Source organism: Amyelois transitella, chromosome 15, assembly GCF_032362555.1.
Source record: "Amyelois transitella isolate CPQ chromosome 15, ilAmyTran1.1, whole genome shotgun sequence".
NCBI lineage: Eukaryota > Metazoa > Arthropoda > Insecta > Lepidoptera > Pyralidae > Amyelois > Amyelois transitella.
This window is the reverse complement of record NC_083518.1, coordinates 10,417,041-10,430,010: the sequence shown is the minus strand read 5'-3', so window position 1 is coordinate 10,430,010 and position 12,970 is coordinate 10,417,041. Positions and strand designations below refer to the sequence as shown.

General features: G+C 40.9%; 1 protein-coding gene across 1 annotated transcript in view; it reads right to left on the bottom strand.

Moving 5' to 3' along the window:
• LOC106139459 (tRNA (32-2'-O)-methyltransferase regulator THADA) overlaps window positions 1-12,970 on the bottom strand; it is a 32,280-nt gene that overhangs the window by 4,797 nt on the left and 14,513 nt on the right. Inside the window, exons 14-20 of the mRNA XM_060948376.1 lie at window positions 12,165-12,329; window positions 10,937-11,101; window positions 9,757-9,832; window positions 9,107-9,300; window positions 7,611-7,743; window positions 6,734-6,982; window positions 1,348-1,479 (exon numbers count right to left, since the gene is read on the bottom strand). Coding sequence (XP_060804359.1) covers window positions 1,348-1,479; window positions 6,734-6,982; window positions 7,611-7,743; window positions 9,107-9,300; window positions 9,757-9,832; window positions 10,937-11,101; window positions 12,165-12,329 — 1,114 coding nt within the window. The remainder of the gene's footprint in view (window positions 1-1,347; window positions 1,480-6,733; window positions 6,983-7,610; window positions 7,744-9,106; window positions 9,301-9,756; window positions 9,833-10,936; window positions 11,102-12,164; window positions 12,330-12,970) is intronic.

Here is a 12,970-nt window from a genome sequence, read left to right as displayed (position 1 = left end):
ACATATAGTCACGTCTATATCCCTTGTGGGGTAGACAGAGCCAACAGTATTGAAAAGACTGAATGGCCACGTACAGCTATTTGGCTTTAAGATAGGACTGAGATTCAAATAGTGACAGGTTGCTAGCCCAACGCCTAAAAAAGAATACCAAGTTTGTAAGCCTGTCCCTTAGTCGCCTTTTACGACATCCATGGAAAAGAGATGGATTGGTTCTATTCTTTTTTGTATTGGTGCCGGGAACCACACGGCACGTGTGTAAATTGACATGTTTTGTCCACAATTCATTCATTCATTAATATAATAGGCTATTTGAGTGTTATAAAAATATACATTTCTTTTCTGTCATCAGTCTTAATATAATTTTTTTGGAACGATTTGTAATAACGCGAGATAAAAATATTGCATTATTTTGACAAACTCCGTCTCCGGAAATTAGGTTTTTTTATGCAGCTCATTCCACACTTTACCTACTAAAGAAGCGTTTTGTTCGACTTAAAATGTAACACACACAAAGTTTTAATATATGTATATGATCCCTTCGTCCGCGTGGTTCCCGGCACTAAAAGAAAAAGAATACGACCACTCCATCTCTTTCCCATGGATGGGGTCCCTTGCGGGGTAGACAAAGCCAGCAGTCTTGATAGACTGAAAGGCCACGTTCAGCTGTTAGGGTTAATAATAGAATTGAGATTCAAATAGTGACAGGTTGCCTGTGGTGAATGACACGTTAATATATGTGTATTGTCTATTTATCTATACTAATATTATAAAGCTGAAGAATTTGTTTGTTTGAACGCGCTAATCTCAGGAACTACTGGTTCGAATTGACAAATTATTTTTGCGTCGAATAGACCATTTATCGAGGAAGGCTTTAGGCTATATAACATCACGCTGCAACTATAAGGAGCAAAGAAATAATGGAATATGTAAAAAAAGGAGAAAATTATTTCTTTAACTTCAATGATGCCCAAAATAACTATTCCACGCAGACAAAGTCGCGGGCACAGCTAGTAACTATATAACCTAGATAACTACTTAGTACATAAGAACATTTATTCTCGATTATGATACATTAATGAACGAACCTGTAACCCATTCGGTGTTGCCTTACGTTATCCCTCGCCGTACCTACAATTGGAGTGTAATAGATTTTATATTTTGTATTTAGAATTATATGGAATGTAAGAGCGGAGTTCTCCTGGCACAAGCATATTTTTGCTTAAAAGGAGGCTCCAGTAACTAGCACTATTTTTGTAATCTCTAGATACTGAATTAACAAAATTTTTATTTTATTTATTTATTTTACCTCATATGGCGACCCTGGTCAGCTCATCGTCTAAAACTCACCATCATAAAGTCGTAAAGTCGAGGGTATCTGAGGAAGAATATCCTGCCGGTCATCTGGTCGCGGTGACCGTGCGCCGGACCGAACACCCTTGACATCAGCGCGCTGAACATCAGCGTGCTGGCGTTCCTTATCTGTAATATTGACACGTTTTTATCCCCTACGAGGTAGGCGGAGCCAACAGAATAAAATGTAAGGCCATGTACTGCTGTAAGGTTAATGATGGAATTGAGATTCAAATATAGACAGGTTGTTAGCCCAGTGAAAGTTGGGTATGGCAAAAGAAGCACGAAAGCAGTGCATTTATGCAGTGGAAATGAGAGCGTTAAGGAGTACGATCGGTGTGAAATTGAGTGGATAAGAAACAACGTGATAAGGGAATGTTGTGATGAGAAGAAGATGTAGTTACAGGAATAGAAAAGGGTATGTTAAGATGGTTTGGTGATGTTGAGAGGATGAATGAAAGCAGGTTGACTAAGCAGATATACAAGGAGAGTGTGGAGGGAAAGGTCGGAGTGGGAAGGCCTAGATGAACGTATCTTGATCCAATTATGGATGTCCTGGCGAAGGGTCAGATCAAGAGTACCCGAAGCGAAGGAAGTATGCAGAGATCGTGGCAAGTAGAAAGATGTAGTGTCTACCTACCCCTCCGGGAAAGAGGCGTGATTTTATGTATGTATATATGTATGTTAGCCCATCGTCTACAAGAATAATCCCAGATTTATTAGTTGAACGCTTAATGAACCTGTGGCGACATCACTAATGTCACACAACAACTGTCAACCATACATACATACATACATAAAATCACACCTTTTTCCCGGAGGGGTAGGCAGAGACTACCTCTTTCCAATTGCCACGATCCCTGCATACTTCCTTCGCTTCATCCACATTCATAACTCTCTTCATGCAAGCTCGGCGGTTTCGGGTACTTTTGACCTGACCCTTTACCAGGACGTCCTTAATTTGTTCAAGATACTGTCAACCATAGCGAAGAAAATAACGCGCTCAGCCAATAACAACGAAGAGTCTAAATCGCATCTTCCCTTTGGTGGCGGTCGAGCCGAATCATCGCTCTCGCTACAAATCATTATCTACTCTACTGCTAAGATTTACCAAAATCGAGCCGTGAAGAGACTGAAAGGCCACGTTCAGTTGTTAGGGTTAATGATAGAATAGAGATTCAAGTAGCGACAAGTTGCTAGCCCATCGCCAAATCAAAGTTGAATCTCGAGTTTATTTTTTTAATCTTTATTTAAATAAGGTTAATTTCTGTCTTTAAGACATGTCAGTCCCATTTAAATTTAATAGAAGGTGCTAATAGAATCGTAAATTACATTACATACAGGTTTGATACTTGTGTGGATTATTATGAAAAGTCGAATTACCCCCATACAAGCACAAGGAAGCATCAGAAGCAGGTTTGCTCAGAAAACCACAAGTTTATAAGCGTATCCCTGAGTCGTCTTTAACAACGATTTTAATATTTAAAAACATAAACATAAAATCAGAGCGGTAGGCAGAGACTACATCTTTCCACTTGCCACAATCTCTGCATACTTCCTTCGCTTCATCCACATTCATAACTCTTTACATGCAAGCTCAGCGGTTTCGGGTACTCTTAATATTACATACATACATACATATACATACATACATACATACATACATAAAATCACGCCTCTTTCCCGGAGGGGTAGGCAGAGACTACCTCTTTCCACTTGCCACGATCTCTGCATACTTCTTTCGCTTCGTCCACATTCATAACTCTCTTCATACAAGCTCGGCGGTTTCGGGTACTTTTGACCTGACCCTTTACCAGGACGTCCTTAATTTGATCAAGATACGTTCGTCTAGGTCTTCCCACTCCGACCTTTCCCTCCACACTCTCCTTGTATATCTGCTTAGTCAACCTGCTTTCATTCATCCTCTCCACATGACCGAACCATCTTAACATACCCTTTTCTATTCCTGTAACTACATCTTCTTTCACATCACAACATTCCCTTATCACGCTGTTCCTTATCCTGTCACTCAATTTCACACCCATCATACTCCTTAACGCTCTCATTTCCACTGCATTTATTCTGCTTTCATGCTTCTTTTGCCATACCCAACTTTCACTCCCATACATTAATGTCGGGACCAACACGCCCCTGTGCACAGCCAGTCGAGCCTTTTTGGATAGTTTCTGACTGCTCATAAAGGCATGCAAAGCTCCATTCACCATGTTCCCCGCGTTCACTCTCCTTTCAATATCACTATCATACTTGCCATCTGATGTAAACTTTGATCCTAGATATACAAACTCTTTCACTTGCTCCACTTTTTCTCCTCCAATCAAAATATTACATGCTGTCATTTCTTTCTCCATTTCAAAAACCAGTGTTTTAGTTTTACTTACGTTCACTTTCATTCCTTTCTCTTTTAAAGCTTCATGCATACAGTTTACCATCTCCTGTAACTCCTCCGCTGATGACGCCAGTATAACCTGATCGTCGGCATAGAGCAGACATTTGACGAGTAACTCATTCATCCTTAATCCACTTTTAGACTCTTTCAAATCTGTCAAACAGCTATCCATAAATAGGTTGAACAGCCACGGTGACGCAACACATCCTTGCCTAACGCCTTTCTCAATCTTAAACCACTCAGTGTGCGCTCCGTTTATCCTGACACAAGCACTCGAATCCTCATATAAGGATTTCAGTGCTCGTATTAAGAGACTGCTCACCCCATGCATAGAAAGTGCTGACCACAATTCATTCCTCTCAACTCTGTCATAGGCCTTTTCCAGATCTACGAATGTGCAATAGACTTTTTGACTCTTGGCCAAAAACTTTTCGGCTATGCACCGCAAGGAAAAGACCTGATCAGTACATCCCATTCCCTTTCGAAATCCCGCTTGAGCATCCCATATTTTGTCATCAGTTTCATTCCTGACTCTATTAATCAATACCTTAGCATACAATTTGCCGACGACGCTAAGCAGGCTTATACCACGATAATTTTTGCAGTCCAGCTGTGACCCTTTTCCTTTGTAAAGTGGCACGATAACAGCCTTACACCAATCTTTTGGTACTCGGCCGCTTCTCCAACACAAATTGAAAAGGCAGTACAACTGACTAGCTACTACGCCTTTTCCTGCTTTAAGCATCTCGACCGACACTCTATCACACCCAGCAGCCTTTCCCGCTTTCATACTCTTAAGTGCTTCCACAATTTCGAACATTTCAATTTCGCCTTCCATCTCATTCTCTTTTTCTTCGCTATAGCAGAAATCTTTCTTATTTCCTTCCTTTTTTTCAAATAAACTTTCAAAATAGTCCTTCCATATCTTTAGTACACATTCTTCTCCTTTCACAACGCTACCATCCTGGCATCTGATCCTAGTCAGCTCTCTGGTTATAGTATTTCCTCGGGCTGACCTTACGGATTTCCAGAATACTTTCAGATTTGACTGAAAGTCTTCTGATAGCCTTTTATCAAAATCCTCTTTATACTCTTCTTTCTTTCTAATCACAGCTTTCTTAACCAAATCTTTCATTTTCTTATATTCCTTACGTGCTTCATTCACATCTTCATCTATAACCTCTTGCATTCTTAAGTTAGCTTTTGCTGCTAACAAATCCAGCCATGCTTTCTTCTTTAATCGCACAAGTTCTTGCACATCTTTACTCATCCACGCATATTTGTGATTTTTTCCTTTCCTTCTTCTACTTACACCACACACTTCAACAGCTACTTTCACAATTCTTTCTTTAAATTCCTTCCATCCATCTTCAATATCGCTCATTTCATCTAAATCTTCAAATTCATCCTTCAGTCTATTAATATACTTCTTACCTACATCCATATCTTGCAAATTTTCTACTTTTACTCTTTCCAAAGCGCTGGTTTGCTCCCTTACCCTGTGCCGCCAGCGATTGAAGATACCCCTTATCCGGGATATCACCAGTAAATGGTCCGAGTCAATGCCAGCACCGCGATATGCACGGGTATCCAGCACTTTGTTCTTCAATCTTTCATCTACAATCACAAAGTCTATCATACTTTTTAAAATACCTTCCACTCTTGTGTAGGTGTGGATCTCTTTATGTTGAAACATTGAGTTCGACACAAAAAGATCCCACTCTAGACAAATTTCTAATACACTTCTTCCATTATCATTCACCTTTTCGTCACCAAACGCACCAAGCACCTTTTCATATCCATCACGCTTTACACCCACCCATCCATTAAAATCACCTAACATAATAATCTTCTCATTTGGCTTGGTAACTTTCAATACTTCTCTTACACTATTCCAGAACTCCTCGTTTTCGCTTTTTGCTGATGTTGTACCCCTCGAACCCACATCCCAAGGTGCATAAACACCTAGAACGAAGATCCGAGTGATTCCAACTTTCAGCCTAATCCATAGAAGACGAGGGCTGACACACTCATACTCATTCACGCACTCAGCCATTCGTGCAGAAAGAATTAGACCGACCCCTTGACAGCCTCGGCTGGTACTGGAAATTCCAGACCAATACGCCGTGTAAGGGCCGTGCTGCGTCGCGTCGCATCCTTTCCGCTTCGTTTCATTCACGCACAACACATCCAAACGTCTTTCATCCATCATCTGGCATACTTCCTCAATCTTATCCTTCATTCCTCCTCTTACATTCATCGTCGCAAAGCGGCTTTCAGCAGACCGCATACCGCTCCCGCCGGGAACGAGACGTGATGGGGTGCGGACACCATCGCCGCCATTTCTATGCTTTTTAAGGTTCATAATGCGATTCCCACGAGACGCTAGGGAAAAATTTTGTCCGCCCCAGCAGAGCCCCGCATGCCAGGGTAAGGCTAGCCATTACCTGGGGGTCGCCCAACCCCATGGCGGAAGTGGCACGCTCGAGACTAGGCTCGCCCCTAGCCATGCATCCATCGGCGCGGCAGACCTTAGATTGGCAGGGATTTACATTAAAGAGGAATCCCAAGTCTATCCCTTAGTCGGCTCTTACGACATCCGTGGGAAAGAGATGGAGTGGTCCTATTCTTTTGTAATGGTGCCGGGAACCACACGGCTCTACATACATATGGTCATGTCTATATCCCTTGCGGGGTAGACAGAGCCAACAGTCTTGAAAAGACTGAATGGCCACGTTCAGCTATTTGGCTTAATGCTAGAATTGAGATTCAAATAGTGACCGGTTTTGCTAGCCCATCGCCTAAAAAAGAATCCCAAGTTTGTAAGCCTATCCCTTAGTCGCCTTTTACGACATCCATGGGAAAGAGATGGAGTGAACCTATTCTTTTTTGTATTGGTGCCGGGAACCACACGGCTCTTAATATTATGATAATTAAAAATCATCCATTCAAAATGACAATATCAACCCAACTCACCGCCCAAGTGTCCCCCTCGAACCCGTTCAAAGCCACCACAAACCCGTCCCCGACATAACTAGCCACGCTGTCGTCCAGCGCGGAGTTCCTGTACAGAGCCCGCAGGACGTTCAGGCAGTGTATAGCTGTGTCCGGGTCGCGGGTCTCGTGACGGTAAGACTGCGGGCCAGCTAGCCGCAGCAGGGTGCCCATGCACCGGTGGAAGCACTTCGGATTGCCTCGGACTTGCACTTCGGTTGTGACTAACGCCTGTGGGAGGGAAGGGGGGGGGGGGGGGGGTCGGAAAAAAAAGGTCACTTTTAATTTTCCCTCGTAAGGATACAGACGTGACCGTGTACTATTTATTGTATATACATACATACATATGATCACGTGTATATCCCTTGCGGGGTAGACAGAGCCAACAGTGTTGAAAAGACTGATAGGTCACGTTCAGCTGTTTGGCTTAAGATTCAAATAGTGACAGGTCGCTAGCGTATAAGTAGAATTCCAATTTTATTTGCCATTGCCTTAGTCGCCTTTTACGACGTTTAGTCGATAAAAATATGTACACTATTAATATTGTTTGTGCACTTTTTAATGAACAGTGTTCAAAAATTATGTTATTTATAAAAATGCTAATGTCCTTTTTATTGTTTACATACAGTTTTTTTAAAGAAAATGTACCTGACGATTAATTCATTGTTTAGCTTCACTACACTGTGTTTTTTGCTTGAGATAACACTCGTACGCACTTTCTCACTTTCCGACTACAACGTTTAATCATATATTTAATATTTATGTACGTAATTATATTTTTACAAATTAATTGACACGGAGCTCAGTGTTTACGTGCCGGTGGCGCCACCTATCAGTATGTGTATGTGTGTATGTAAACCTGTATCATGAAAGGCAGGCCGGCGCTCCTCCTGGTGGCGTCCTTCCTGTCTCCAGCCTCGATGCTGGATATCAGCTCCGACAGCCACTTCTGGGGCAGGTTGTGGAGCTCCGGGTACCGACTGCGCCATAACCTGATCGTGAAAAATTACGATATTTAGGCGATTATGAGTTATATTTTATATTATTTGACGTCAACCAATGTTGTTAAACCATACGTTTTGACAATTATTAAGCGATATGAAGTATACTATAATATAATGAATAATAATTTTGAATTTTTGAATTTTATGAGATCTTTTTTTTTGTATAGGGATATTTTTTTTTTTCAGTATGGTATATGTTTAATACAGAACTATTTGTTGATTTTTATCGGAACTTGTTTTGATAGAAATTAAAACTGCACTTTCTGAAATAACTCATTGAACTTCTTTGAAATTTTTTGTAGTTGGTTTTAACATCATGGACATTATAAAAAGTGAACTTAATTCAATACGTTGAACATTGTAACTAACGCTCTTTGCTATTTTTGTTCCTTTTTTTTTATTAGTGCCCAGCAGTACCACTTTCAAATTATTGTACAGTAGGTATATGTAGGATAGAATAGATTTATTTTCAAAATTGTATACAAAGTAAATTAGTGATAAATTGACATCACATCACTTAAATCTAATTATAACTACTACCGCTTCCAAAGCGCATGTGTAGAAGAAGCGGTGGAACAAACTACACTGCAGCATTCTCACCGGATGTCTATTTACAAATACAGATCTCTTAAATCTAAATCGTGGACGAATGCACATTATCTACATTTAAAAACATGAATGAATGTAAAACTAATTATTTCTATACGAGTGTTTCGTCAAATAATACATATATGACTAGGGACTGATTTATATGTGACTAAGGGATAGTCTTAAAAACTAGGGATTCTTCTTATAGGCGACACGGCTAGCAACCTGTCACTATTTGAATCTCAATTCTATCATTAAGCCGAACAGCTGGACGTGACCCATCAGTCTTTTTAAGACTGTCAGCTCTGTCTACCCCACAAGTGATATAGACGTGAGTATAGGTATATGTATGTATGTGTTGTGACGATCAATTTACAAACATACATACATACATATTATGGTCAAGTCTAATTTGTATGTATATGATCAATTTATATACATACATACATAGAATCACGCCTCTTTCCCGGAGGGGTAGGCAGAGACTACCTCTTTTCACTTGCCACGATCTCTGCATACTTCCTTTGCTTCATCCACATTCATAACGGTTTCGGGTACTTTTGACCTGACCCTTTACCAGGACGTCCTTAATTTGATCAAGATACGTTCGTCTAGGTCTTCCCACTCCGACCTTTCCCTCCACACTCTCCTTGTATATCTGCTTAGTCAACCTGCTTTCATTCATCCTCTCCACATGACCGAACCATCTCAACATACCCTTTTCTATTCCTGTAACTACATCTTCTCATCATGATCAATTTACCTCGCCAATAACTCAGTGAACCCCACATATGCCTGTTCAAAGGCGCCCCTGTGCTTCGTATGGGCTAATAGTGTGGTGAAGTGGTCGCCAATAGCGGTGAGCTGGCCGCATGATATTGACCCACAGCTGGGCGCTGGGTCCCCTGGGGGACAGATCTGGAGGCGGGACGACAACGTGCCCAGGAGGAGGGAAACCTTAAAAACATATAACATGTTATTATAGGTTCTATGTGTGTGGTTCTCGGCACCAATACAAATAGAATAGGCTAGGATAAGAAGTTATCAAAAATTTAAACATTTACATGCCCAGGGCCTTTACTTACCTAAAAGCAATGCCTAATTACAACGAAAATGTTTTTAAATTTTTATTCATTTATGTGCCGTGTGGTCCCCGGCACCAGTACAAAAAAAGAATAGGACCACTCCATCTCTTTCCCATGGATGCCGTAAAAGGCAACTAAGGAATAGGCTTATAAACTTGAGATCCTTTTTTGGGCGATGGGCTAGCAACCAGTCACTATTTGAATCTCAATTTTATCTTAAAGCCAAATAGCTAAACGTGGCCTATCAGACTTTTCAAGACTGTCGGCTCTGTCTACCCCGCAAGGGATATAGACGAGCCCGTATGTATGTATAATTCAATTTGTCTACCTCTTTAACAGATCTCCATGCGCAGAGCAAAACCATTTGCGCTGTGACGGGGCGGCCGTCCTCCAAAACTATGCCGCTGAAAATTAAACATAATCTTATATATAAAATTATCGTGTCACAATGTTTGTCTCCGTACTCCTCCGAAACGGCTTGACCGAATCTCAAATTTTGTGAGCATTTATATTTTTAATACCCCTTAGTGCTAAGGGTTGTCCACCCTTAACATTTTTTTTTAACTAGAAATAACTTTAAAATTATTTATATGGCAAAACAACGTTTACCAGGACAGCTAGTCTTACATATAAAATACGAGAATTTTATCACAATGTTCGTTCCCGTACTCCTTCATGAAATTTTGTGAGCATATTGAGTAGGTCTGAGAATTTGGCAACATTTATTTATTTTTTAACTAGAAATTACTTAAAAATTATTTATATGGCATAAAAACGTTTGCCGGGACAGCTAGTTTAAGTATATAAATGCGGGTAATGAAAAGATTAAAATAATTTCACCACGGCCTCTGTGGCGCAGCGGTAGTACGCTTGTCTGTGAGGTCCCGGTTTCGAATCCCGACCCTGGTCGGGTAGGATAATGAGAAACGAACTTTCATTGCATTCCGGTCTTTTCATAATGTTGTCTCTGTCTACCCAGCAAGGGATATAGACGTGACTATATGTATGTATGTATGCACTTCATCATACACTTCTCCACCGACTCTCTGGTAAATTTTTTTTCTACTTAATCTCTTATATTATTTAATCATCATGAAAATTCTTCACAGGAGCTGGTGGAAAGGTTACTGCTTCATTTGGAAGACAGTTACGAGGTCAACAAGGCTTTGGCACTGGATATATTGCGGCGATGAATGTGTGTATGTATGAACCTTATGACGGCCTCTGTGGCTCAGCGGTGGTACGCTTGTCTGTGACACCGGAGGTGCCGGGTTCGAATCCCGGTCAAGGCATGATGAGAAAAGAACTTTTTCTGATTGTCCTGGGTCTTGGATGTTTATCTATATAAGTATTTATTATAAAATATAGTATCGTTGAGTTAGTATCTCGTAACACAAGTCTCGAACTTACTTTGAGGCTAACTCAATCAGTGTAATTTGTACCATGTATATTAAAAAAAAAAAATGTCCCATATATATTAAAGAACCTTTGAGCTGACAGACACTGACCCCGAGTTCCCATGGTCGCCGACCCCGATCTGACCTCCGTCCATGGGCAGGTGACCCTCTGGCGAGGAGTTGTTGACCACCCCCGCCGCGGCGGCGCACGCGCACACACTAACCTCGATGGTGTCGGTCACCACTTGACGCCAGAGCGAACAGTCCGATATGGCTCTGAAAATAAATTTAAGATTTTAATCCCGAGTTAGAATCCCGGCCAGGGCATGATGAGTAACGATCTTGCTCTGATTGACCCGGGTCTTAGATGTTTATCTAAATAAGTATTTGTTACAAAACTAGCTGTGCCCGCGACTTCGTCCGCGTGGGAAAGTTACTCGTATATTGGGCTTTATGGAAGCCCTCAAGGATGAACAATTTTCGCCGTTTTTTTTTTCACATTTTCCATTATTTCTTCGCTCCTTATAGTTGCAACGTAATGTTATATAGCCTTAAGCTTTCCTCGATAAATGGTCTATTCAACACAAAAAGGATTTTTCAATTCGAACCAGTAGTTCCAGAGATTAGCGCGTTCAAACAAACAAACTCTTCAGCTCTATAATATTAGTATAGAAAAATACGAAAATAAGTGTGTAATTAAAAGTTTCGAGTTTCGATAGAAATCTCATTTCTATCATCAAACCACACAGCTGAACGTAGCATATCAGTCTTTTCAAGACTATCAGCTCTGTCTACCCCGCAAGGGATATAGACGTGATATTAAATGTATATATGAGAAGGATATAGGGTACTTTTCATGCATACATACATAAATCACACCTCTTTCCCAGAGGAGAAGGGAGAGACCACATCTTTCCACTTGCCTTCCCGTACTTCTTTTCATCCCTATAAAAAAAACTTTCCACTGGTGGCGCTAAGAAGAAGAAAGTAATCTTAAGAATCCAACAGGCTTTGGCGGCCATATGAGTATGTAGTGGATTGTTATACATACATACATATGGTCACGTCTATATCCCTTGCGGGGTAGACAGAGCAAACAGTCTTGAAAAGACTGAATGGCCACGTTCAGCTATTTGGCTTAACGATAGAATTGGGATTCAAATAGTGACAGGTTCGCCTAAAAAAGAATCCCAAGTTTGTAAGCCCATCCCTTAGTCGCTTTTCATCATGGAAAAGAGATGGAGTGGTCCTATTCTTTTTTGTATTAGTGCCGGGAGCCACACGGCAAGCACGGTACAGCAAAACATAATACCTAAGACAATTCATCAGGTTTACTCACTCGGTATCGATATTCCTCATCAGATGCCTGATACAATGCAACAGGCCATACATTGGACCATCCCTGGCGGCCTTCACTATACTCTTCTGGGCAATGTCAAGCTCTGAATGCAAGCGAAGAAGGAGTATACGAGCTAGCTCGTGAGACGCGGGCTCGGATGCTGTGCTGAAATTTGATTTATCACTACATAGTACAAAACAAAGTCGCTATTTTAGTCTGTTTGTCTGTATGCTTAAATCTTTAAAATTACTCAACGGATTTTGATGAGGTTTTTTGTAACAGGTAGAGTGATTCAAGAGGAAGGTTTTTATGTATAATTTTTTCCGAATTTTGCACCCGTGCGAGGCCGGGGCGGGTCGCTAGTATATTATAATGCATATTATAGTGCCGTGTGGTTCCCGGCACCAATACAAAAAAGTCTAGGACCACTCCATCTCGTTCCCATGGATGTCGTAAAAGGCGACTAAGGGATAGGCTTATAAACTTGGGATTCTTCTTTTAGGCGATGGGCTAGCAACCTGTCACTATTTGAATCTCAATTCTATCATTAAGCCAAATAGCTGAACGTGGCCGATCATTCTTTTTAAGACTGTTGGCTCTGTCTACCCCACAAGGGATATAGACGTGACAATATATGTATGTATATATCTCTTGGGGAGTAGACAGAGCCAACAGTCTTAAAATTATATTGAAAGTCATTTGGTTTGTGTGTAGTATTTTTATACATTATTGACATCAAATAAATTACTTAAAACTAAGTTTACTGTCGCTTCCAAAGCGTCAGTGCAGAAGAAGCGGTTCAAACT